The 26,001-nt window shown below is 54.4% G+C and overlaps 1 protein-coding gene across 2 annotated transcripts; it reads right to left on the bottom strand.

Moving 5' to 3' along the window:
• Positions 1-42: 42 nt before the first annotated feature.
• On the bottom strand, positions 43-25,826 carry Atg4b (autophagy related 4B cysteine peptidase). Of its 2 annotated transcripts, XM_026381984.2 has the most exons (14): positions 25,722-25,768; positions 19,944-20,205; positions 16,627-16,728; positions 16,429-16,500; positions 13,810-13,908; positions 13,137-13,238; positions 12,531-12,603; positions 10,016-10,095; positions 4,750-4,943; positions 3,634-3,712; positions 3,334-3,479; positions 2,363-2,419; positions 1,887-1,980; positions 43-1,519 (listed from the first exon to the last, which is right to left on the bottom strand). In XM_026381984.2, exons 2-14 carry the CDS (start codon positions 20,089-20,091, stop codon positions 1,446-1,448), a joined length of 1,320 nt encoding a protein of 439 aa, XP_026237769.2. In that variant the 5' UTR covers positions 20,092-20,205; positions 25,722-25,768; the 3' UTR covers positions 43-1,445. The 2 variants fall into 2 exon arrangements, with proteins under 2 accessions (XP_026237769.2, XP_026237770.2); XM_026381985.2 differs by lacking the exon at positions 19,944-20,205 and having other exon boundaries at positions 25,722-25,826.
• Between the last annotated feature and the right edge of the window lie 175 nt (positions 25,827-26,001).

Below are 26,001 nucleotides of genomic sequence, written 5' to 3'. Positions count from 1 at the left end.
ACACACAAACTTTGTTTTCTACTGAAACTTATTATTTGCCATTAAGAATTGCAAACTATGCTACTCAGGATGCTTCTCTTCAGTGATGGTCCCCCTGCTGGGGGCCTTCCGCCCACCCACCCTGGGAACCCACAAGTAGCAGGAGCTGCAGAGACCCTCCTGGGCCACCACAGCACGGAGCCCCAGAGGGACGGAAGGGGTCCCAGCCTTCCCTCCTGCCCTGGTCCCAGCTGTCTCGGAAGGAGAATAGGGAGGGTGGAAAGAGAAGGGACAGTAAGAGGAAATAAATTATGTCATCATACCTGGGGGGCTGAGGTATCCCCCACTGCCTGGGTGGGCTGCTGGGAGCTGCCTAGAGTCGCCACAACGGGGTCAGTCCTGCCCACCAGGCCAGCTCCAGGACTTAGGGATGGCTCCTTCAGGGGCTAGCCCCCGCTTCCCATCTCTGGCATCAGATGCATCAGGTCTGGAGAGGTCAGGACCAGAACTGGGAATGGACCAGTGTCCCAGCTGAGGGCCGGGAGCCAGGGTGAGGGCAGGCACTGGAGGAGTGCTGAGGAGCCTGCTGCCCTGCTCATCCCTTTCCCACGGTCCACACACCACCACAGCCAAAGTGCCTTCACCCTTCCAGCCCAAACCAGGCAGAACCTCAGGGACCTAGGAGGGGAGGGCAGCTCTGCACCGGTTTCCTCCCCATCCAGGCAGCAGGGTGACAAGCAAGCAGCAGGCAGAACATCACCACCCGAGGGAGGCACGGCTGGGCTCTGCTCCGAGAGACGCCCAGGACACACCAGCTGCCCGAGGCTCAGCATCCACCGGCATCCCTGGCTCTCTCAGTGACCTGTTCCTTGAACACTTTTCTCCCCCAAACAGGGAGAAGCCTTGCCGCAGTTCCTTCACCTGATTTCCCACCGAGGTAGCCCTTGATCAGCCATGCTGGACAGAGGGGATGTGGCCCCACAGCTCACCCTGCCCAGCACGAGCAGGTGAGGCCCCTGTGGCCAGTGCTCTGCATATGCCAACCTGGTGGTCCTGAGACTCTGACCTGGGAAGTGCCCCAGAAATTCATGTCTGTGTCGAACAGCTTCAAACAGGGCTTTAATTCCAAACCCACCACAGGCCCGAGTGCCCAGGAGGAAGCAGGGCCAGAGCCAGTGCACGGAGGCTGGCTGGCAGCGCCACCTGGAGACCTCGGGAGGCTCCTGACCCCTGCACAGGCAGCCCATGTGGAGGCCCGGGTGTGCTTGGGGCGGGCTGGCTGATTCCCGTGGTCGGGCCTGCAGGGCAGCGCAGTCCTTGAGCCCTCTGGGCAGAGGCGGCAGGGCGCAGCTCTTGGCAGGGAGGCTGGAGGGATGGAATGCAGAGGCCCCGCGATGAGGCCGAGCTGGGTTCTCAAATGCGCCTGCAGCAGGGGCCAAGGAGGCTGGGCCCCCAGCCCAGGGTGTTCAGAGGGACAAGATTTCAAAGTCTTCATCTTCTGAGTCAAAGAATCTTTCCAGTCGCTCTACGTCAGAAGAATCTAGAAGGAACAAGGCAAAACCTCCTCAGACGCCTCTGGCGGCTGGGACTGTAGGGTGAGACACTGGAAGAGGGGACAGCCTGGGACAGCCCTGTCCTACCCTGAGGCCTCACAACCAGGTGCCAGCCTCTTCTGAACTGCAAGGTCTGAGCAGGTAGGAGGGGTGGGGGGTGGGCAAGGAAGGGGGCAGCTGCCTGAGCCCAGCCAGGGCACAGGGAGGAGGAGCACCCCGCCACTAGCCTGCTGTCCCAAGCTGGCCACGGTCTGGAGGATGTAGGCAGTTTCCTCCAGCAGAGTGGCCTTGATCCAGGGGCAGCATGAGATGGGGTGGACCGCCCAGCAGTGGCCCTGCAGCCTTGGCACTCACCCAGGGACAGGTTCAGGACATCGGGGCAGGCCAGGTGGGAGGGCTGCTGCTCCACCAGCTCAAACATGGGCAAGGCGCCCCCAAGCAGGGACAGCTGCAGGGAAACAGTGAGGGCAGCCAGTCACCACAGCCCTGCCCCACAGAGGCCACTGCTGCTGAGAAGGGCCACTTGGCACGGCCATGGTGGACACTGCTCTCACCCCACCTCGCTGACGAGGGGAGGTGACTCCCAAGGCCACGCAGAGCACAGCTCAGCATCTGCCCCCAGAGGCAGAGAGGAGGGGCGGGCACCCTGCAGGGCACAGCTCATCAGTGCCCTGGTCCACAGAGAGGAGCGTGTGCCCCAGAAGCCCCCAGCATGGAGATGACAGCAATCTCTACTCCCGTGACAACCAGACTACCAGCCCTGTTGGGCACCTCCCACCTGCACCCCGAGGCAGGGCAGGGCAGAGCAGAGCGCCCATGTGGCCACACACCTTTCTGACCCTCTGGCACCAATCATTGAAGTCGTCCTCAGACTTGCAGAAAAATCCCTGGAACAAGAACAGTGTAAGCAGTGAGCCCCGAGCCGTGAGCTGGGCTGTGAGATGCGAAAACCGTGGAAGGCTCATCTCTGAGAGCAGCGGTGTGCGCTGCTCTCCACCGTGACAACAGGGAGCTGTTCCACAGTGTGACCTCTGACCAGAGCTCGGCCCAGCAACCCCGCACCTGCTGGTCTCCACAGTGAGGACGGGGAGCTGTCCCACAGCATGACCTCTGGCTGGGGCGCAGCCCTAGCACTCTGGCACTTGCTGGCCTCCACACATCGCCCTTCTGCAGTCAAGTTTGCCCGCAGTGCCCCAGAGTCAGCCACTGTGCACTAGAGACACTCACCACAGGACAGGCCCTGGAGGGCAGCCAGGCTGGCCGGGAGTCAGCCACACCACCCCAGCCCCCCTCTGCCCACCACCCTCCCCAGGAGGCACCTGTGGCCAGTCAACAGAACACGGGGACACAGCTCAGGTGACGCTGTCCTAAGCAGGGCGCTGGTTTCAGAGCCTTTCATCTGGCCTCCTTTCCCTTCAGGTACGTGTGGAGAACAGGCAGGTTTGCCTGGACCACACCTCGAGAACCCTAAGGGGTCCATTCCTAGAGAACCATCTCCCCCATACACAAAGAAACCAAGAACACGGAGGACGCGTGCAGGCAGGCGTCTGCAGGTTGTCTGTGTGCCACCCTCACCCTCTGCACAGCACAGCACACCCATGCCAGGCAAGGCCCCCTCACGAGGGCGGGGAGGGCTCAAAGACAGCTCACTCTCCTGCCTTGGACTCTGCCCCATGTGGACACAACACTCCAAAATGCTGAAGAAACCACACAAATCTGAAGGTGTCCCTTTCACTCTAAAACAGGGTTTGGTACAAAAGTCTTCCAAACAACTGCCCAGGAGCCTGCAGTCAGGACGCACCACAGCGATGGATGGGTCAAGCTCCCCGATGCCCATTCTGCAAGGAGGGTGCTGGCAATGGAAGCTCTCGTCAGGGATGAAGCAGCTGTCAGTCAGCTCCACAGCAGGCTGGGTTGTGTGGGGGTCCAGGTAGATGAGCTCCTCCCCTGGGTGAGAATGAAGGGTCAGCAGGGGACAGAGGGCATGTCAGGCCACCTTCCGACCCCCAGGCCCAGGCAGTTCAACTGGACTCGAACAGCTGTGGGCACTGCTCCATGGACAGCAGAGTCCCCCACGGGCAGGCAGGCAGGCCCAACTCACCGACACAGCCGATGAAGTAGTGGGCGCTGTTGGGCTTTCCGCCAATGACGCCCAGGGACTGGGGCATCATGAAGCAGTGCTGCAGAGAGAGGGGGCTGATGAGCATGTGGCCCTGCACCCCTGAGGTCCCCAGGGGGCTTCCAGCATAGGAAGGACACCACACAGGGCTGTGGGGAAAGCCTCAGCCACGGCAGGGGGCTCAGAGTAGGGGCAGTGGAGGCCGGGCAGGGGGTCTGATGGGCTGGAGCGGAAGAACTGGAGACGGGAGACAAGCCAGATGTGCTGGGACCGCCAAGAAGAAGGCAAAGAGGGAGACACAGGGTGAGGGCAGGAGGAGGCCAGGATACCACAAGGCAGTCAGAGGGTTGGAGAAAGGGGTGAGACCATGGCAGTGAAGGGCTCTTTTCTTCTGTATTAGGGGCAGGACAGTGAACCCAGGGGCAGTCCACTACTGAGCCACACCCCAGCCCATTTTGTTTTGCTTGGGGCCTCACTAAGTTGCTGAGGCTGGCTCTGAACTTGTGATCCTCCTGCCTCAGCCCCCTGAGCTGCTGGGATTGCAGGTGGGCACCACCACGCCCTGCTTTAACAGCCCTTTGAATTTTTAATTTTGGTCAGGGCCTTGCTAAGTCACTCAGTACAGGTGTGTGCTATGGTCCCAGCTATCAATAAACAGTGTTTCCATTCCATAGGGAGAGGATCAGGACGACTGCTGGTCTGAAGTCCGCGTCAGCTGAACACAGATGGGCTTTCCTTGCTCTTATGACAGACAGTTCCACAGGGACCTTAGCAGTCACTGTCACCCATAGCCTGTCAGGATCACCCTTCCTCACAGTGCTACTCGGGAGGCTCCAGGAGAGCAGAGAGGACACCCAGAACACAGCACTGGAGGGGGAGAGAGCCTGGAGCACCCGGCGAGGACACACCTGGTCCTGAGGGCCCTCGTGACGCCCTGACAGGCAGATTCTCCATCAGTGCTGAAATGTGCAGGCCTTTCCTGCCACCTGACTGATGAATGCCACCATCAGAGCCACCCTCTGGTGACCTGGCTGTAGACTCTCCCCTGGAGCTGGCTGGGAGTGGAAGGGTTGGGGTGAGTACTCTCCCAAGACCCACCTTCAGTGTCTCAACGTATGCCTCATTGATGTCCGTGAGACCCAGGCGCAGGGGGATGAGAAGTACCAGGGGCCTCCACAGTGACGGCCGGTTGGTGATCTCTGCTCCGGCAGGGAATCCATTACAGTGCCCGTCAGGGTCTGCAGGAAGCGCGGCAGCCCCTGCACAGGGAGGGCTGGCTCTGCACACCCTTCCTGGAAGGAGAGAGAAGCAGAGGAGGGAGCCTCTGCAAGGAGCAGGCAGCACAGCACCTCCTGCCACAGGTATGGGAGGTCAAGCCCGGCATAGCGCTGCCCTGGAACAACCCTACCACTCAAAAACACAACTAGAAACTCATCGTGAAACAGCACAACCACAAGAATGCAAGGGAAAATCACGTGTATGTAGGGAAAAATAACGTAAGGAAAATATGCATGCAACCAGCACCTGGCCAGAGCTGGCTTGCTGGGTGCTCCCCAGCAAGAAGACACTGAGGGAACACTCCTGCCAGGAAGGTGGAGGCCGGCAGCGAACAGGCCCCACAGCAGGGCACCTGCCTGATCTAGGCCGACTCCAGAACCAGGTAGAGGATGTGCAGGAGGAGCCAAAGGAAAGGATGCGCTCCACACACCACCAACGGAGAGGCCTGCCCTGGGCCAAGGCGTGTGGAGGAGGTGGGGAGGGGTGCGTCCAGGACAGGGTGGGCAGCAACATCCCAGGTAAAGATGAATCCACAAATTCCTGGACACAGAAGAAACAGTCTTCCAATTTAAAAAAGGACAGGAAGAGAAAAGAGAAAAGACTCTTCTCAAGAATGCCAACCAGCATGTGCAGAAGGGATGACTTAGAAACACTACCTTCAGCCACAGGCAAGAAATGGCTCAGACTAAACTCACCACTGCCTATTGAGATCAGCCAGGCTGCTCATAAGTGTACTTACAAGAGAAGGTCCCTGCAGACAGACAGCACCTTGCCCAGGTGACCTGGCAGGGCATTACTGACAAGGGACACTGAGGACAGAGTGCCACCCAGGGGTGTTCTCAATCTACACACTTAACCTGAATGCAGCCTCAGGAAACAGGTACAGCGTGAGGGATGTTAGCCGACCTGGATTCTTCAAAACCATCAATGCTAAGAAGGCCCAAAAGAGAGCGAAAACTTTCCAGATCAAAGGTGACTAAAAAGTAGTTGTCATTCACTGGAGTTTTTTTATAGGACTAAAACTTCTCAAGATAGCTCACTGGAAAAAAAAAGTTTTCTGACCTTTCTGTTTAGCTCTGATTGATAAATACAAATCACTGTTCCCAACAGCCAATTCCAATTCTGCCCTTTCTTCTCCAAGGGCCACCCCCCCACCAGAACCTGGGGCACGCGTCCACCCAGTGCTCTAGCTGTGATTCTGGTCTTCCAGTGCCTATTCTGCGTTATGCAGTTTCTTCCCTCCTGAGGACTTTGCCCTGTGGAATTCTGAGGCAAAGCTCTGTGTCAATGGTGGTCTCCTCGCTGGCTAGACCTTTTCCTCTCCAGATAACCACAGCAGGCTATGAGATGATAGCAAGCAGCCTGTCACTCTGCCCTCAGTCAGCACATGTAGCAAGAGGGCCTGCTGTGAGCTGGGACTTGTTGACCCTGTCACCCATGGAGCCCCTGGCTGCCTTTCTTAGATACTCACCTCTGCAGTGTGCATACCTGCCTGCCTCCCAGACACCAAGCCTTCTCCTCAGAACCCTGAACACCCGGCACAGCAGGAAGAGAGACCCAGGACCAGTGGGACCCCTTTCCTAAAAGGCAGGTATCATTATGTGGATGCTTACAGAAGTTTCTACTTTTGCTATATGGAAATAGCGCCAGGAATGTGTACACTTAGGTATTCCTGAGTTTACAAACAAACGGGGTCTTGCTGGAAGCAAAGGTGCACACCTGTAATCACAGCAACTCTGGAGGCAGAGGCAGGAGGATTACAAGTTAAAGGCCAGCTTGAGCAATTCAGTGAGGCCCTAAGCAACTCAGACCTGCTCCACTTTACTCAACACAGGAAGCCTAACTCCAGTCCTGTACTTCTTCCCTCCACCTTTCTTCTCAATGTGGCTGCACTCACAGGGGCTCTACTTGCTTCCACTGGGACAGTCGCGCTGGCTCACACTGTCCCGGTGGAAACCCACACCATTTTCATCTGCAGTCTTGCCCCTATCAGGGGACTCACCACTGTCTACTGAAGCCATAAAGGTTCACAGTTAGCACTGCTAAGGCAGGTGCAGCTGCTGTGGACATCGTGGTTGGCTTCCCCTTGCCTCCTATACTGCCTGACTTGGGTGGGGCTGAGATCAGCCAGTTCCCACTGGAGAGAAAGGCCTTGATGGAGCTTCTGAACATATATTCCTTCCACAAGCAGCTCTGAGACACAGCCAAGGCGTAGTTTTGTCCAGCTTTTGCTTTGCTGCTGCCTCTTCTAGGCTAGTGAGACATCTCTTGGTAGTGGGACAGAAAAGCAGCTCACTTCCTATCTCCTGGAGCCCTCTGCACCTCTCAAAGCCAAAGACTATCAGAATTACCTCATGTGACCCCTGGCCACGCAACGCCATGCTCAGCAACCCCACCTGCTCATCAGCCTCAGTGTCTGGGCCACCCTTACACACAGGAGTCAGGCCTCTCGCCTTTGTCCTTGTGATAAACACATCACTTCTGACTGGGTCCTTCTGACTGGAACCTGCAGTCCCCCAGGAGCTGTTAAAACATGCAGACTCTGGCTCTTCCCAGGACCTGATTCGCACCTTCCCAGCAAGACCTGGGCTCATGGACTTGCCAGTTCCACAGTGCTGCTTCACAACTGGAGCCCTCAGGACTCTGGGTGAAGCCAGCAGTTGGGGGTGTGGGTGGTTGGACCCTGAAGGGCAGGTGGGGTGGTGGTGGTGGTGGAAGCACACTGATACACTGCGGCCAGTGAGTAAGACAGTCATCACATCTGCCTGCCACGGAGCTTCTGTTTGTTTTTACTACACTGGGGAATGCACCCAGGGGCACTCTACCACTCTGCTACACCCCAGCCCTCATTTTTTGTTTTGAGACAGAGTCTCATTAAATTTTGAGGCTGGCCTCAAATTTGCCATCATTGTACCTCAGCCTTCCAAGTAGCTTCCACTGTGCCCAGCTACATAGTTCTTGAAAAGCATCAAAAAACACTGGAAGAGGAGCTGGGGCTGGGGCTCAGTGGTAGAGTGCTCACCTAGTACAGTTGAGGCACTGGCTTCATTCCTCAGCACCACATAAAAATAGATAAATAAGGATAAAAGCATTGTGTCCACCTACAACTAAAAAATATATATATTAAAAAAAAAAAAAAAACCTCACTGGAAGAGAACATGTCACATTGTCTGAGTGGCCAAATCAGTGACTCTGAACCAGCACAGTGTTGCACACCTGTGATCCCCACTACTTAGGAAGCTGAGGCAGAAACCTCAGTTAAAGGCTGGCCTGGGCAACGTAGCAGAACCCTATCTCAAAATGAAAAAGAACAAGGTCTTGGGGTACAGTTCAGTGTAGTGACCCTGGGGGTTCAGCCCCCAGTACTGCCAGGGGAAAAAAAAATCTGGCTTCTTTCTTTGCACTTTTCATAGAGATGTCAAGAAACAGATGAGCAGAGGATAGAGGGGAAAGGCAGAAGGAGAACACACACTTTGTTCATGGTCTCGAGCTTGCAGGTTCCAGGGCCCAGTCATGACAGCAAGTCTGGCTACAGTGAAGCGTCTGCGTAGGGCCTCACTTGTGCCAGGTCCTGCTCCCTCCGAGCACTGTCAGCAGCGACCCCCAGGATGATCCTGGATGAAGAAGTGGGACAGGAGGGCCATCGCTGGCGGAGAAGGGACCTGCTCTGATGCAAGGTTGGTACAGTGGCTTGCACATCACAGTGGAAGGGGTCTCCCCTCTACACTCTCAATGTGTTCTTGTTCAGCAAAAGTGGATTCAAGGGGCTGGGGCTGTGGCTCAGTAGTAAAGCACTTGCGTAGCACATGCAAGGAGCTGCGTTCAATCCTTAACACTACATAAAAATAAATAAATAAAATAAAGGGAAGGAAGGAAGGAAGGAAGGAAGGAAGGAAGGAAGGAAGGAAGGGAAGGAAGGGAAGGAAGGGAAGGAAGGGAAGGAAGGGAAGGAAGGGAAGGAAGGGAAGGAAGGGAAGGAAGGGAAGGAAGGGAAGGAAGGGAAGGAAGGGAAGGAAGGGAAGGAAGGGAAGGAAGGGAAGGAAGGGAAGGAAGGGAAGGAAGGGAAGGAAGGGAAGGAAGGGAAGGAAGGGAAGGAAGGGAAGGAAGGGAAGGAAGGGAAGGAAGGGAAGGAAGGGAAGGAAGGGAAGGAAGGGAAGGAAGGGAAGGAAGGGAAGGAAGGGAAGGAAGGGAAGGAAGGGAAGGAAGGGAAGGAAGGGAAGGAAGGGAAGGAAGGGAAGGAAGGAAGGAAGGAAGGAAGGAAGGAAGGAAGGTCGGTCCAAGGCCACAGCCCACAGGCGGTACTCCAAAGCTGGCTGAACCAGCACTGGGGGTCCTTCAGGAAGAAGTGAACTTCTGTGAGCAGGCACACCAAGCACACCGGCAGGGAGGACAGGGCCCAGAGCCCACTAGGCTCGAAGCCTCCTTGCTGAGCCAGGCTAGGACCGTCCTCCAGGACCCCACTTTGGCACGCCTAGGTTCTCTCAGGTTCCTGGTGGGTCTTCCTTCCAGAGCCTGAGCGATCCACTTGCTTTAGGGCTGCATCTGCTTGAGCGAAAGCTCTGGCAACTACCATGGGGTGTGGATGCAGAGGCACTCGGCCAGAATCCCTGCACAGGGGTGGCTGAATATGGATGCTCTGACCTACTACTGGTTTCTGGTTTTGCTTTTTATTTGTTTATTTTCATGTGGTGCTGAGGATCAAACCCAATGCCTCATATGTGGTAGGCAAGTGCTCTGCCACTGAGCTACAGCCCCAGCCCCCTGGTTTTGCTTTTTTGAGAGTATATCGCCCAGGCTGGCCTCTAACTCCTAAACTCAAGTAATCCTCTGGCCTCAGCCTCCTGTTGGAATTATTGGTATGGGCCACTGCCCCTGGCTTTAACATATTATTTGTAATAAAGATTCAAAAAACAAAAAATGATGTGGAGTATGAAGTAACTCACTGTTGGAGAAAGCCTAGGCCCTCCACCCAGAGGGAGTGCTGGTGCTGCTGAGACAGAACTCTCCAGGCAGGGCTCCTTCCTGGGTTCAGCAGGAAACACATCACCCACAACACGCCCCCCAGCTGACACCATGAGGCACTTACTGATCTCCTCCATCACCACCGTGTTGTCCATCGCGATGTGAACAGCTAAGGAGCTCCAGGTGTCAAACACAGCCAGCTTCCTAGGAGAGCAGGACAGCATGCCGGTGAGTTCCCCTACACAGACCACTTCCACAACACCCACGCCCACCTCTGCCAGAGCTGCTCTCAGTCCAGGGCACACCCACATCACGGGCAGGAAGAAGCTGAGCTAGCCCATCCCTCCTCACAGGCAACCCAGCTGCCCTCTGAGAAGGCACACACAAGAACCCCTGGGCTGCACAAAGGTGGCGTGGACATGAGCCCAGCTTTCAGACTGGAGCTTTAACTGTTGTGCAGGCAGCCCTGCCCCTGGCCACCAGCCTCCAGCCTGCTGGGCTGCACAGCTGCGACTGTGGTGGGGGAGCTATGGCTGCAGCTGGTGGTTCTAAGGGAGGAACAGATGGCAGTCAGGATCTGCCTTGATGGTGGTGCTTCGGGGAGGGGCAGAGAATGACTAGGGCTGGGGATGTGGCCTGGCATGCGTGCAGCGCTGGGTTCCATCCTCAGCACCACATACAAATAAAACAAAGATGTAGTGTCCGCAAACAAAACAAAACAAAACAAAACAAAACAAAAAAACAGCGAATGACTAGAAAGAAGGGACATTCCAGGCACAGGGACATCTGTCGAGGCCCTGAGCTATGAGGACAAAATACCAGCCAGTGTCTGGGATCCCTGGGGTAGCCATGTAGAGCCCCTCTGATGTAGAGCCTGGAGGGCCAGGGGAGAGCAGCCCACTCCACGGGCTCCAGGCCACCTTGGTGCTCCAAGTCCACCACAGGTGAGACTGAGCAGCACTTCCCAGCGCTGACCCGGAGGGAACATGGACGAGAAGCAGCTAGTGGGCAAGTGGAAGAATCAGGGAGCCCTATTACAGGGGGAGATGCTGCCAGGGCCCCTGCAGGAAGGCAGAGATGGGGAACAGCCCAGGGCTCCGAACCAGGGCCCAAGCAAAAGCCCAGGAGTGCACCTGTATGGGGCCCAGGTTACTGTGCCAGGGCACATGAGAGGGCTAACAGGGCAGCGAGGCCAGCTGGAGTGGTATGGGGCACACCACCAGTCAGCAGGGAGGCCCAGAGCAGCAGTCTATCAGGATGGCACAAGGAGGCAGAACCAAGACACAGACCAGGGTGGGGAGAGGAGGCCAGAGTCAGGGAGCCTCAGGAGGGCTGTGGGAAGGGGTCTGCAGGGAGTCGAGTTGAGCCTGTGTGCTTGAAGAACAGCTCTGCCAGTCCTGCACCAGCAGCCTCGGGCCAGAACCCAGGCCTGCAGCCCTCACAGGCCAGGGAAGAGGAGCCAACACAGAGAGGAGGACAGAGGACAGGAGGAGCAGAGCAGCCTGGCCTGGCATTTCCAGAAAGGGTACAAGCACCTGAACCCAAGGCTACTTGCCACTGGGCAAGTCGGGGACCAAGTGTGGCTCTGGATGTGAGGAAGCACTCTTGGACCTTCTCAGGGCTGCCAGAGCAGCAGCAGGAGAAGGGCATCCGTGAAAGGGGGGGGGGGGGCCTGCAGACCACACGAGGTGTCCCGGGTGTGCAGGGGATGCCAGACAGGCCCAGCCAAGGAGGCAGGGAGAGGGTACAGGCCTGGGACGGCTGGTAGCCAGCTGGGGCACACAAGGACGCGTCCAGGAGGAGCCCAAGGAACCTGACAAAAGGGGCTGGTGGAGACAGACAGCCTTCCTGAGGAGGAGAGCAGAAGGCTGGCAGGGACGAGTCATTTTAGAAACGCAGGGTATCCGATGCCAAGCTGGCCTCGAGGGGACATAAAGCAAGAAACCCTCAAGCAAGACCCTGCAAACAAGCAGGTCTTTGAGGGACAGTCACAGCTGAAGCAGGACTTGGGAGATGATGGCCCTCAGTGCAGCAGGAAAGAGGCCCCAGAGATGCCAGGACACCAGTGCACAGAGCCAGAAGGAAGGGTGAGGCAGGCCAAGCAGAAACGACAGGTCCAGGACTGAGAAGTGGAGTCTTCCTGGCAGCCGCAGGGAGAGCTGGAGGCACTGATAGTGCTGGGGGCTACCCCAGGAAGGTGGGCACAGGCTCTGCTCTAGTCACCGGACACCTCCGGCATGGAGGGCACAGGAGGGGACTCAGGGAGTGGAGTCCAGCAGACCCTGGACAAGGTGGGAAGAGGACCATAGCCTGTGAGGTAGAAGACCTCAGCACCCGTACAGAGGGTCACCAGAACTTCAGTGTTTCCAGACCAAGGGGAATCCTGCCATGCGCAGATCCATGAGCCAAGAACAAGGGCCCGGGGCCACAGACATGACGTGGGGTAGGATTGAGTTGTTTTCTTTCCCCAGAAAACAAATCCCACTTGGCACAGTCACGTTCAAGGACCCCCAGAGGCCTACAAGCAAAGGATCAGGAAGGACCCTTATCTCCTGAGGCAACAAGAACAAGGAAGGCCTAAGTGTCAAGGAAAACTCACGCTGCCCCAAAGAAGCATAAGGCTGAGTCTCAGTACGCACTTGAGGACCTGGGCCACCGTGTTCGGTCCGTACCACTGGCCTATTGACTTGCCTTCGCCGACTCCCATTTGCGCTGCAGGGAACAGACTGGATCAGTGACACGCAGCCTCCCCTGGCACCCAAAACTCCTGCCCACCTCTGTTGACATGTGGAGGCAGGAAGGCCTACACAGGACACTATCCAGATGGAGGGTGCTCAGGTGAGAGGCAAGAACATGTGCTAAAAAGGGAGGTGGGACAGGGACAGAGGACATCACAAGTGCTGTCCTTCACTTGGCCCATGGACTCAAGGAGGGGCTGGAGGATATGGAGCAACTCCAGGTTCTGGGGGCCGGGTCCACCCTTCTCCTCCTCCTGCAGGTAGGACTCAGAGCTCCAACTGGGCCTGCTTCAGCCAAAACCATGCAGCCCTTCACTCACTCCTGCCTGAGCACTCGGCCTCAGTGGCAGCAGAGGAGAGCCAACCTTCAGGATGCATCTGGGTCCCAGAGACTGCTCTGAGCAGCAGCACAGCAGGCCACACCCAGGGTGACCCCACAGCTCCCGGGGAAGGCCCAGCGCCACTGCCCTCAGCAGAGCCAGACTGGCATGTGTGCAAGGTCCCCACCTATCTGGTGAATGGAGTAGTAGCTGTCTTTCCTGTCCAGGAAGGCATTGAGGACACTGAAGTAGCTGTCGGGCTGCCTCTTCCGCTGCACCCACCTCCAATCTAGTGGAAACAAACACCCAAGATCAGTTCAAGCACAAATGTGAGAAAAAGTCCTTTCACACACCATGCAAGATTCAGTCTTCAGGCTCTTGGTGGTGGTGGTGTTAGGGATGGAACCCAGGGCCTCATCATGCTAGGCAAGTATTCTACTACCAAGCTTCAACCTCAGCCCTTTTAATTTACTTTTTATTTTGAGACAGAGTCTCACTAAGTTGCTGAGGCTAGCTTCAAACTTGCAATACTGCTGCCTCAGCCTCCCAGGTCACTGGGATTATAGGCATGCTCTGAAATTTTGAGCCTTTCCAAAGTTAAAAGCCAAACTCTCCAGAATTTCAAATCTTTTCACCAACACATCAAAACAAACCCAAAGAGAAAACAGAAAACGGTTTAACAGTAATTTCTAATAAATTAACACTTACCAGCATTTTTTAAACTGCAAACTGTGTTTTGAACTGTGAAGACCAGTGGGTCACCAATGAGGGAAACCTCATGCTCGCTCTAGCCTATGGTTTGGTATGATGTCCCTGAAACACCCTTTGCCACAGTCCCCTCCCCTGGTGCCGAGACTCACCTCGGCCTAGGTGCCGGCACACTAAGGCCTGAGCAAAGATCATCTGTCCACAGCGCAGCATGCAGCCCCAGCCTGTGTCCGAGGTGGGGCCAGTTCCCCCTGTCATGAGAGAGAAGCACTCAAGACCAGAGGCTCCAGCAGAGGTTGGAGCCAGGGGCAGGAGCTGCTGACCCCTCACACACCAGCTGTCCTGGGCAACAGGCACCTCTGAGCACTCAGGAGGATGCACTTGCTGGGGAGCAGGACGTCCTGGCACATGAGCCCTTGAGAGGAGTGAAGTGTGAGCAAGCCTGGTCAGCAGGCCACAGGAATGCTCAGGCCCCAGAAGGCAGAGCTGAACGAGGAAGGCCACCTTCCACCTGCTAGAAAGCAGAGGGCCACAGCCTCCACAACACTGGTACTGCTAAGCACAGCGCGGCTAGCACAGCAGTGGCCAACCACCACTCCCTCTCCAGCACACCGGGTCCATTCGGGACAGTGTGTAAGGTAACAGACGTGGGAAACGTCCTGCCAGCCTGCAGCAGGACTCTGATGGAATGCCACCCTACTGTCCTACGAGGAGGAGGGGCTGCTGATGCTGGCTGGAGGCAGGGGTGGCTCCACACTGCAGCAGGGAGCAGACACAGGGCCTGCGCCTGCCCTCAACCCCAACACAGGCAGCCGTCTCTGTAGGGCCACACCTGGCACTCGGGACCTCCAGGCTGCTTCGCCCACGGTGACTCATTCAAGCCTCTTCTCACCAATGTGGCCAGCGAGGAAGGCAGCTCTCCAGCTCTGGCCTCCTCCCTAGCACCCTGCCATCATGGACAAGGCCATGCTTAGAGCAGGCCTGGAGTGTGGAAAGCCATTCTTGCACGTTATTTGAGTTACCTCCCTGGCTGGGTGAGAGGTGCTTAGACACAACTGTGTCAGAGCCTTCCCCACCCTGTCCCAGGTGCGAGGGCTTGTCCGTGTGGAGGTGTGCCTGACCACTGACCCGAAGACCAATCACTGACCCTGACCTTGGAGTGCTGCCCCCCTCGACCTTCATTGGATGGAATTTTCCTTTGAATTTTTTGTTCCCCGATAAAAGCTCATTCTCTGGCGTATTTTCTCTCTCTCTCTCTCTCTCTCTCTCTCTCTCTCTCTTTCTCGCTGGCCTCATGTTAACCTCGCCACTGCATTAGGTGGCTGGAGGCAGGAGTTAGGAGGAGCCATCTCTGGAGCTGGACAATAAAGGTAACGAGAGGGCTGGGAATGTGGCTCAGACGGTAGCGCGCTCGCCTGGCATGCGTGCGGCCCGGGTTCGATTCTCAGCACCACATACCAACAAAGATGTTGTGTCCGCCGAGAACTAAAAAATAAATAAATATTTAAAAAAATTCTCTCTTTCTCTCTCTCCCTCTCTCACTCTCTCTTTAAAAAAAAAAATAAATAAAGGTAACGAGAATTATGTCTCTTTAATTTTAAAACTCACTAGTTAATTTTTATGCTTCGAACCTCTATTATGAAGCTCACGTGCTGGTCGCGTGGCTGACTGGAGGTGTCGACTGAGCGACTGTGTTAGGAGCAACAACGTCCAGACCATCCTAACAGTCTCACCACGAGGAACCTGCCTGAGGGAGCTGCACCTCACCCCTGCACTATGCTGTCCCAGAATGCCAGGCCACCGGGTCTACTTTACCTCCACCCTCACTATTTTTGGTACCAGGGATCTTACTTAGCGGCACCTAACCACTGAGCCATATTCCCAGCCCTTTTTATATTTTGAAACTGGTCTTGCTAAGTTGCCTAAGGCCTCACTAAGTTGCTGAAGCTGGCCTTGAACTTGCAATTCTCCTGTCTCAGCCTCCCAAGCTGCTGCGATTACTGGTATGTATCATCACACTTAGTTCTACCACACTTTTGAGAAGGGTGAAAGACCACTGGGGAGGAGCCCACTGGTGACCTGCCTCTGGGGGACGTGGTATTGATCTGGGGCCTAACATCCAGCCTTGGGTCCTTTGACCATAAAAGGCAGGTGGAGGGCTGGCCCCAGCCTTCTCCACCTGCAGGGCACATGGCAACAGAGCATTAATGAATGGCATGTACTTCAGTGCTCACAGGAAAACGGGCCACAACCCCTTCCCTCTGACCCCCACAGCTAAGTGTCTTCCAAACATGCTGGAACCACACAAGAACATGCACTCAAGTGTAGACTCAGCCCATGCCCTAGGCCACCTGCCTTCTTCCTGGCCCAGCTGTTCCACATGGCCTGTCCTTCAAGTTTACACCCTATCACAACTCCTGATGCCAAACTCCAGCTCCAGCCACGAGGGGGCAGTGCTTCACTCGCAGGCAGAGAAGCACTGCCCCCAGGAATCCAGAGCCCAGCCCTGAGTCCAGCTTCCTGACAGGGGGCCGGACATAAATCATGGGTCAACTGGCTTGCCACGGGGATTGAAAGAGACATCTGGCACTCTGAAGCCACCCTGCGGCGGGGGAGCTACGAGCTCCCGGAGACAGGGGTGGCTCCACACTGCTGTGGGGAGCAGATACAGGGTCTGTGCCTGCCCTCAACCCCAACACAGGCAGCCGTCTCTGTAGGGCCACACTTGGCACGTGTGCTCTGCCACAGACTGCAGACAGTGGGGTACTCACCAATGGCTGGGAAGTTTCTCCTGTAGGTAAACCAAAGTCTGGACGCCACATCGGACAAAATCTCGTCCTTTTCTGGATTGTTTAAAAGAGGAAGACACACAAAGCCTTAAGTTTATAAGTCAAAAATCACAGAGGAGTCAGCGATTGCTATCACCAGATGTTTCTGCAGGCAGCAGAGGGACAATGACATGGCAATACCTGTGAAGATGCTGTATTTTCTGCCCAGGATCCAAACAGGCTCTGAGGTCTCAGGGAAATCCTCAAACTCAGCAAACCGAAGAGTGTCATAGGTCAGAGTGGCTGTAGGAACCAGACACATCCATCTGACTCTCATAATCTCACAGATGCCAAAGAGTCCATCCACAGCACCTCTGCACCATCAAAGAGCATCAGCAGCCTCTAGAGGCAGGTGGCATGCCCTGCCTCTTGGCACCAGCACCACCCTCGCAAAGCTGATGCCTAAATACACAGGGCAGGGGGCCACACAGCTGCCTGCTGAGGACTGGGGATGGAGGTGGTCACCCTTTCAGATGCTTAGCTACCGTGTGAGTGTCTGGCAGCTGATATGATGAGGACAAAGTTAGGGCCAGTGTTTAAGGGAACAAAGCTGGGGATAGCCACCTGACCTCAGCATTCGACTGTTTCAGACTTACAGTATTTAAAGCTAAAATAAAATAAAATGAAGCCATGCACTTTGTCTCCATGGACCAAGAAGGTCACAGATGTCCACGGCCATCCTAAGGTCACCAACTGTCACCCTGGCAGCATGTTCAAAACGTGAAGCACTGTGGCATCCTAAGGCTTAGCAGATGTCACCCTGGCAGCATACTCAGACATGCTGTGATGATGGCAGGGTCAGAACCCTCAGAAGCCTGGGGATCCTGGTCCACCTGATTTCTGCTAGTTAGAAGCACCTAACTATAGAGGGAGAGGGTGGTACTCCTGGGTTGGAAACGGAAAGATGGATTTCTCTGCAAAGTCCCCAAAGGAAGGCAGGTGCCCTGAGGCCTCCATCAAGGCCTGGGAGGGAAGCTCACTTCAAGGCTGCTACCAAAGGGCTCTATGGCAGCAGAGCCTGCTGGCTAAGGAGGTGCTGCCCACAGAGCTCCGTGTCTGTTTTGCTTTAGTGAAGAAACCAGAAAGGCTCAGGTTCCTCCTGTCCACAGAACCCTGAGGATGGCTGAGGAAGCCCCTGCTCCACCAGCCAGCAAAGGGCACGCAGCCAAAGCCACAAGGCCAGCTGCACAGGGCATGTTTCAGGGACGTTAAAGGCCTCTCCAGCTGCCCCTCAGAAAACTCTGAGCACACAGGCTCACCTGCTGCCTCTTGAACATCAATGGTGACAACCACTCACGAGCTTCCCCTGCAACTTCACGAAGACCTTCTGAAGACCTGACTCCACTCATTGCTCCCATGTTGGAGTTTTTTCTATTGCTGGTGATGGGGTTGAACCCAGGGGCACTCATCCACTGAGCCACATCCCCAGCCCTTTTATTTTTTATTTTGAGACAGGATCTTGCTAAATTGCTAAGGCTTTGAATTCACATCCTCCTGCGTTAGCCTCCCAAGTTGCTGGGATTACAGGTGTATGCCACCAAGCCTAGCTGGAATTTATTTTTTGAATGATTTTTGAAAATGCTGAATAGTGCAAAAATAAAAATAAATAAATAAACAAACAAACAAACATCTGAGGTATCACCACCTGGAGCACACCCGGTGGGAAGCAAGCCGTGCCTGGGGGCCTTGCTTGTGTCCCTCACTCTGCATGAGCACAGCTCTCCCTGTGCTGAGGGCCATTACCAAGTAGGTATTGACGCATCGTAATCCTTGCCAGTGTACCCCATGTTAAATGGACTTGCCTTGGAAATTTGCTGCGACCTTGCTTGTGTGTTTGAGAAAGATGACCCTGCTCAAGGTGATCGAGGGTGGATCCAGGTTTGAGGAAGTATCCTGCAGGTTTGAGGAAGTATCCCGGTCCTTGGGCTTAGGGTGTTCCCGGTTTAAGGCGTTTCCCGGTTTAAGAATATGGGTTTTAGGGAAGTTGAGGTTGAAGATTATTGCTGCTGGGATTAGGGTGTTCCTGTTGCTTGTTCCCGTTGAGTTCTCGTGAGATTCAAATGGGATTTTGGAAAAAGCCTCGTGGAGTAGGTGAAGTGTGCGGCAGAACGAGACTGCCCCTGAACGTGTGTGGAGGCTGGTGTGAGATCCGGAATAAAGAATTGCTGTTTGAACCTACAGAGCTGTGTGGTGCCTCCTGATTCTGGTGCCCCCCCAAGACATCGGCAAATGGTGGCCCGTACTCGGGATGTCTGAAGCTTGGGGGTAAGTGAATTTGCTCCCTCCCGAAGGAGAGCAAAAAAATGGGTGACCATTTCAAAAAACAATGTGTTCTTGTTGTGATTTATTTTGTTTTTATTTCAAGTTGCCTGTTCCTAGAACTTTCTCAGGCAAACTGGGGAAAATGGTTGACTCAAGGTTTGAATTTGTTCGCCTCTGAGGAAGACAAATTGTTAGAGAAAGGAGGCACCCCAGTAAGACCAAGAACAGCTAGGGCATATGTTGATACAATACAAAAATGTAGCCCATGGCTTTTTACAGACGAGTTATTAAGTCTATCAATGGGACCATCATGGTATCCTGTAGAAGGATTTTTCTTCAACAAGAAAGAGATGGCTAGTTCTGTTTACTACATTTGTCTAAGATCTTGGTTTTTACAGACATCTGATTAATTACCAAGCTAAAGTGTTAAAATATCAACCACTAAATATAAAATCAAGTACTCTTTACTTATTAAGTTCCATAAGGTAATATATTTAAACATTATGTGTGTTTTCATAAATTGGTAAATGGGAAAAAAAAAAGGTTTAATATTGCTTTGGTCTGTGTCTTTGCTAAAACAATACTAAGAGTTAAGATTCTATCATGTGTAATTTATATACAGAGAGTATAAGAAGTTTCAGTTGGGTTTCAATTACAGTATAATAGTACCTTAGAAAACATGAAAATATTTCATCTTATTAAAGTGGAGTAATTTGTCTAAATCAGAAATTTTATAAGGGTTGTTTTAGAATGTGAATTTATAAAAAGGATTACGATGCGTCAATACCTACTTGGTAATGGCCCTCAGCATCCCTGGCCTCCCAGCAGTGACACTGTAGCTAGTTCAGAGCACCGCCGTGGGCTACAGCATGGCCATCCCTGTACGCTGCTTCTATACTGCTTCCTCTGCAAAGGTGTGGAGCAGGGTGGCATTGATCCCTGGAACCAAGGTTTAAATTCCAGCTCAGCACTCAGAGGCCATAGGCTCCTGGGCCATTTATTTAACTTTTAAGCATGGACAATCTCTCATCCATAAAGTGGTGTAATAACAGCCTTGCCCTGTGGCTGTGATGTCTCCATGGAAGACTCCTCCAGAGATGCAGGCTGGCAGACAGAAGGGCACCGGCGCCAGCAATGTCATCAACATCAACAGCGGGGGTGAAGGCAGACACACCTTACCATGCCCAAAGGCTTACCTGGACGCAGCTCATCTGCAGGCTCAGCCAGCAGCAGGGGCAGAACCCACAAACCCAGGACAGGCGCTGTGTTCCTGCCCAGCTCCTCCCTCTTTTGAGCACTGCTGAGACTTCCCCATAATGATAGCAGCTTTGTCTGGCTCTGCATTCAGAGACAATGTCAACCATGCAGCTGGGCTACCATGAATGAAGTCCAGGTTTATGTCTCCCACTGTTTACATAAGACTGATTTTGCACAATCTCTGGATGTTCTTTTAGTTTCCTGAAAAGATAGGCACAGACTTTAATTCATCCCAGCTGAATTTTTAAAGTCGATGCCTATATTCAAGAAGGCCAAGGGTCACCCCTGCTCTCCAGACTATCTGTGTCTTTATGACTTCAGTGCTTCCCTCTAGGCGCTATCCAGTGCACAAACCCAAATCCAAAAAGCTTACTCTCAAGTGAAAGGATGCAAACAACCTTGGGGAATTCCAACTGACAACACCAGAGGAGAGAAATGCCAACCTTGCTGGAACATTCTACTGATGCCTGAGATCCTGCCAAGGCACAGGCAGGATCTTTAATAAAGCCATGTTATCTGCTAAGGCTTTGGAGCACCAAGGAGCAAGCTGGGCAGGCATCTCCATACCCTAGTTCATAGGACGTGGCATCTGCTCTCAGGTAAAGGACACTATCACCAAGTTAACCAAGGCCTCAATAGGAAACTGAGAAACTTCTATGACATCCAGCTTCCCACGCTAAAAATACAAACAATAAAGGGAGCAGACAGGCAGATGAGGAAGCAGAGGACAAATTCTCACTCTGAAAGTGGGCACCAGGCCAGGACAGCTTTGAAGTCGACACCTTCATCTCCAAAGCAGCAAAATGCAGAGCCACCACATTCCCGGGTGGCTCGGTAGTTTTACAGGCAAGAAGCCAACTTCAGAGTGAAGGTCACAAGCACGGTCACCCTCACCAAAGCTGCTACCATAACTGTGAAGATTATGGGCTGTGTGGCCTCATGAATCAAGAGTCAGCTTGAGGAAGCAGAAACCATAGGGAGCAGTCCGGTGCAATGGCCACACCTGTGACCCCAGCAACTCTGGAGGATGAGGCAGGAGGAATCCAAGTTCAAGGTCAGTCCAGACAACTTAGCCAGGCCCTGGCTCAAAACATTTTATAAAGGGATGGGAGTGAGATTGGTGGTAGAGTCAAACACCACCCGCAAAGGGAACACAAGTATCAAGAGATGCCCAGAGCTCTCCTCCGCTTCATGGAGCACAGAGCACAGCACCCACCATCCACAGGGTCCCTGCCCCAGCCCCACACTCCACACCCCTCCTGACTAGACAACCAGGCAGCCTCCTCTGCATCCTGCCCTGCCTCGTCTGACAATCTCAGCTGCCTTGGGACTAGTTGTGGGTGCTGTATCCTCCTCAGGGCCAGGCTCGCTACCCTCTGTGTCCGACAACAACAAGGGCAGAACTGCAGGGCCACCAGGCCTTGAACACATTCCCATAAGTGTGGCATGGTGGTCAAGGCCGAGCTACTGGACAGGGTTTGAGGACACTGGTAACCAGGTCAGGACATGGTGTGGACTCACATTCTGGGCCCAAGCTGCAGTAAGACATAGCGAGGCAGGAACCAAACGTGTAAGCCTCTTAACCAAATAGAGTCTGACACTACAAACTTGTTTCAAACAGAGGCAACTGTATCTCAAGAGCAGAAGACAGCCATCCCATACGCTGGGAGTCCACGCCTGAGCTTCTGCCCTGGACAGGGAGCTGCAGCATTCCTGCCAGAAGAGCACCTGGAGGGGACAGGAGGAAATGCACAAGCCAGGTCCTACATTTGAGGTGCCTGAACAAGGCACCACCAGGAACCCCTGGCTGAGGCCGTGGCAGGCAGAGCCCCCAGCCTCAGGATCTTGCTCTGAATGAGAAAGGAGAGATTCTTCAAATAAACTTTTGTTTTCTACTGAGGTTTGTTTCTGGAGACAGAGAGCCCACTTGCCAGGTGCATGGCACACACCTGAACTGTCTCTAAGACTCACACTCCTCACCATGGAGTGGGGCAGCAGCACTAGCTCTGCCCAGGTATACGTGAGAATCCAGGATGAAAGCAACCACAACTCACAGTCCTGACTGACAGACGGACCAGCAAGCAGGGCTACTCCACACTCTGGGATCACAGGGCCCAAAGGCAGCAGCCTCTCCATTGTCCACAGTGGGTCCTCGCACTGTTCTACAGCCCTTACTATAATGGCACCATCTTCACACACCACCTCATGCCGCTTATGAAGCAGGCACAAAGCTCCTGAGCTGAGAAGGCAGCCCTCAAAGAGAAAGCCAGGCTCCAGACTGCCAGACCATGGTGCCAACTCAAACGCACAGCACAGGGAGGAGAGGACAGCAAAGCACCTCACCCAGGAGGAAAGCTCCCCAAAGGAGTCCCACACGGCCACTGCACCCCAGAGGCACGACTTCCCACACCTTCTTCTTCTTTTTTTTTTTCTGTGGTGCTGGGGATTGAACCCAGGGCCTTGTGCATGTGAGGGAAGCTCTACCAATTGAGTTGTGTCCCCAGCCCCCACAACCTCCTCTTGGGACTTCTGTGATCACAGCCCAGAAGAAAGCAGAAAGTGTTTTAATGATATGGTGATTACATTTAAAAAAGCAAGTGATTTAATGCTATTAATCTCACAGGCAGAAATATAGGGAAATACGCTCAATGAATTTGACCTCTCTTAGTACCAACTACACTGTCATGCAGAGAACCACAAAAAATATACATATAACCAACGTTTCTTTTAGAGTTTACTGTAATATGCCTCATTTTGAAGATATTTACTAAAAGATTATACTGTATAAATAAATCTAGACGGGATCCCCCCCTTTTAGAAAACTCATGTTTGAGACAACAGTTTGACTGTAAAAGAAGTGACGACAACTGAGTCAGTGGGGGCTTTAGCTATGTGGGAAGACACTGCTTTAGTGAATACGCAGGACAGAATGCCACATCGAACCCGCTGCCCTGCAGTCAGAGTCTTATGCTAACAGCACAGACTTAACACGCCACACAGACCCAGCACACACCCCCACACAGGTCGCACACCCCTCTGCTTTTCAGATTCTCTAACACCTGCATGTACAGATGCAGACACTGGAGCTGGGACCACTTTTGTTTCACACACACCTACACAGCCTCAAGGCAAAGTGACACACCACGTCCAATGGACTGCACCTAGACGACAGCCTGGCACACAAGGCAGGTGGGGGCTCTTCCATCTGTGGTGTCATGCCAGTGCTCAAATGTTTCTGGTTTTGAGGAGTTTGGGTACATTTCCATTTCTAGACCAAGGACACTCAACCTGTAGTAGAAAGTATGTAAACTATTAATTCAAGTTCTGCTTCATCAAGTACCAAACATGGACCAGACACAATGTGAGGCGCAGGAGACACAGGCACAGGACACTGGTTCTGTCACCAAGGAACAGAAATAAAGTTACCTAGGTCCTGGCTCCTAACAGCTCTTTGAACCAGGAGCATGTTCTTATAACAAGTGCTTGCCAGCTAGGAGAAAGCAGAAAGTGTCCCCCCCCCCCCACCCAGCAGCAGCCCTGGGCTGCCCCCCTGGCCTCCTCTCTTGTCTACCTCCTCGGCCTCTGGGCCACCTCATCTGATGTGGCTTCATACACACCTTTGTCACAGGCTTTTTATTCCCTCAGCGCCCAGATGGTAAAACAAAGGCTCCCTGGACACTGCTCCACATTCAGCACACACAAAGCCAAAGTTTTGACAGCTCCCCATGAAGCAGGGCCTCCCCACGTTTCTCAGCTCAGGCAGTGACCTCTGGTGCCATCTCTCTCTCCTCCCTACCTACCCTTCTCCCAACCTGTGATCTGTAAACAAATGCTACTGTCCCGATTTTCAAAACATGTCTAGAATTCAACCTCTTCTCCTCACCCCGGCCTAAGTCTTAGCCCCTCTTCTGTGCCTGCTTATCAGAACGGTTGTCAACATCCCTCTGAGACATATTCTCAACGGAGGGCCACAACACTTCTGTAAACCCAAGTCCAGTCATGCTACTTCTCCTCTTGATCCTTAAAGGGTTTCATCCTATTCAGAATAAATGCCCAAGTTCTCACTGTGACCAGCAGGGCCCCACGGCTGGGCCTAACATCCTTCCCACTCTCTGCTCCAACCTCTCTCACACCAGGCACCTGGCAACTCCAGCTTCCTTGCTGCTCTCAGATCAGCCCACTTGCCCTTCCTCCTGCACTGCTCTGGGTCTTGGTTAGAATGCCACCTTTAGAGTGGGACTTTTCCAGGCCTCGCAGGCTGCAATCCAAACCCCCCCCCCCACAGTCCGCATTCTCTAGTCTGCAGGAGCCACACCTCTTGCTGCTCCTCCTGGTCCCCCACCAGGATTGTTAGCTGCCCCAGGAGAGTGGTTTTCATCTGTTTTGTCCACTTCTGGAGTCACAGGGTCTGGAACAATGACCAGCACACACCTGGCATTCAACAGTAAATGCAGTTTACAGAAGAAATACCTATAAGAACCATCAGTACCTGCATTACATGTGGCCAGGGAAGGCAGATCTTCAAAGACCAGGGAAAGGTGGGCCATTCCACACTGTGTCAGAAGGAGAACACCATACCCTAATAACATCACACACATTAGGTTCTAGGTTGTTTTGTACTGGGGACTGAACACAGTGCCACTGAGCTATATCCCTAGTTCTTTCTTTTAAAATAGGGTCTTACTAAGTTACTGAGGCAGGCTTCAAACTGGCAATCCTCCTGCCTCAACCTCCTGGGTTACTGGGATCACAGGCACATGCCACCCAGCACAGCTATCTTATTGTACATTTTTATCAGACCCAACAGAGACTTTCAAATGCAAGCAACTTTTCTACTTTGATCCTGAGAGCAGCAGCGTTTGATGTCCTATTAAGATGTCTTTATCATATGACTACAAAACTCTATTACAACAAATTATCAACCTGAACATGATTTTCATATTCAAGGTAACGTGACATTAAACTGTGCTTCCGACCTTAACCACCTCTCTCAATAACCTTAGGTATTCCCACTCCATGTCCCCCAAAAAACAGTTTGACAGTGTCTGACACTCATTCTAAAAACACAAACTTCAGGACATGCACATGTGGCCGACACTCCTCGGGCAGCCGGACGAGTGAGGGCCTCACGGTGCCCTCTGTTCCCGGGCTCAGCCAGCTCCGCCGCGGCCATGAACAGAACAAAGCAGCCGCCACGCTCTCGGGGGACCCGACGGAAGCGCTCCCGGCCGCGCCGAGCAGGGCCCTGGAAGGAAGGCCAGCGGTGGGTTCCCCGGGAAAGGCAGAACCGGCGCTGCCGGGAACGTCAAGAGCGGTCTACAGCGTGCCCGGGCCTCGGGCGAACGACGCCTGGGTACGGACGCGCCTCCGAGCCACCTCGCCCGGAGGCCTCCCTCCCCGAGGCGGCTCGCCGGACCCCGCAGGCAGGACGGGCTGACGTCCCCGTCCCCCGTCCCGCCAGCGAAGAGAGGAGCGCGGCGCCTCGGGGGCCCGCCCGACAACTTCGCGGGAGTTGGGCGCTCGGCGTCCCCACCCGGCGGACCCAGCCGCTCCGCTGCCCTCCGCGGCCTTCAAGCCCGCGAGCCCGGCCAGGAACTCCCGCGGGCTGAGGGCGCGGGACCGGTGAGTACTGTCTCTGCCCGCCGCAGGCCCCGGGCCGGGCCGGGCAGGCGAGCGAGCGAGCACCGCCGCTAGAGGCCCGAGGCTGTACTGCTCACCTGCGTCCATCTTCCCCGGCGGCGGCCGACTGACCGCGGCGTCGCTCCGACGGCCGCAGCGCGACACAGCGACGGGAAGCCGCGGGGGCCAAGTGCGCCACGGAACGCGGGCACCGCCATGTCGGCGTACGGCAGCCGCAGGGGGCGGGACTCGTGGGGCTCAAGCCCTCGGCTGGCTGGCGGTGTTGGGGTGCGGGCGGGCGTGGCCCTGAAGCCGGACGACGGGTCGCGCACGCGTGTTGCCGCACGGCCTCGCCGGCCCGGCGGCGGCCGCCGATTG

The sequence above is a fragment of the Urocitellus parryii genome, chromosome 1 (genome assembly GCF_045843805.1).
Source record: "Urocitellus parryii isolate mUroPar1 chromosome 1, mUroPar1.hap1, whole genome shotgun sequence".
Lineage (NCBI taxonomy): Eukaryota > Metazoa > Chordata > Mammalia > Rodentia > Sciuridae > Urocitellus > Urocitellus parryii.
Note: the sequence above shows the minus strand (reverse complement) of the source record. Positions and strands in the feature narration are given on the sequence as shown.

Coding starts and splice junctions, on each gene's coding strand:
- Atg4b (XM_026381984.2), bottom strand. CDS start 20,091: ATGCAGAGCCAGACAAAGCTGCTATCATTATGGGGAAGTCTCAGCAGT. Junction 13,909..16,428: donor GAGAAACTTCCCAGCCATTG/GTGAGTACCCCA, acceptor CTCTCATGACAG/GGGGAACTGGCCCCACCTCG. Junction 3,713..4,749: donor CATACGTTGAGACACTGAAG/GTGGGTCTTGGG, acceptor CTCTCTCTGCAG/CACTGCTTCATGATGCCCCA.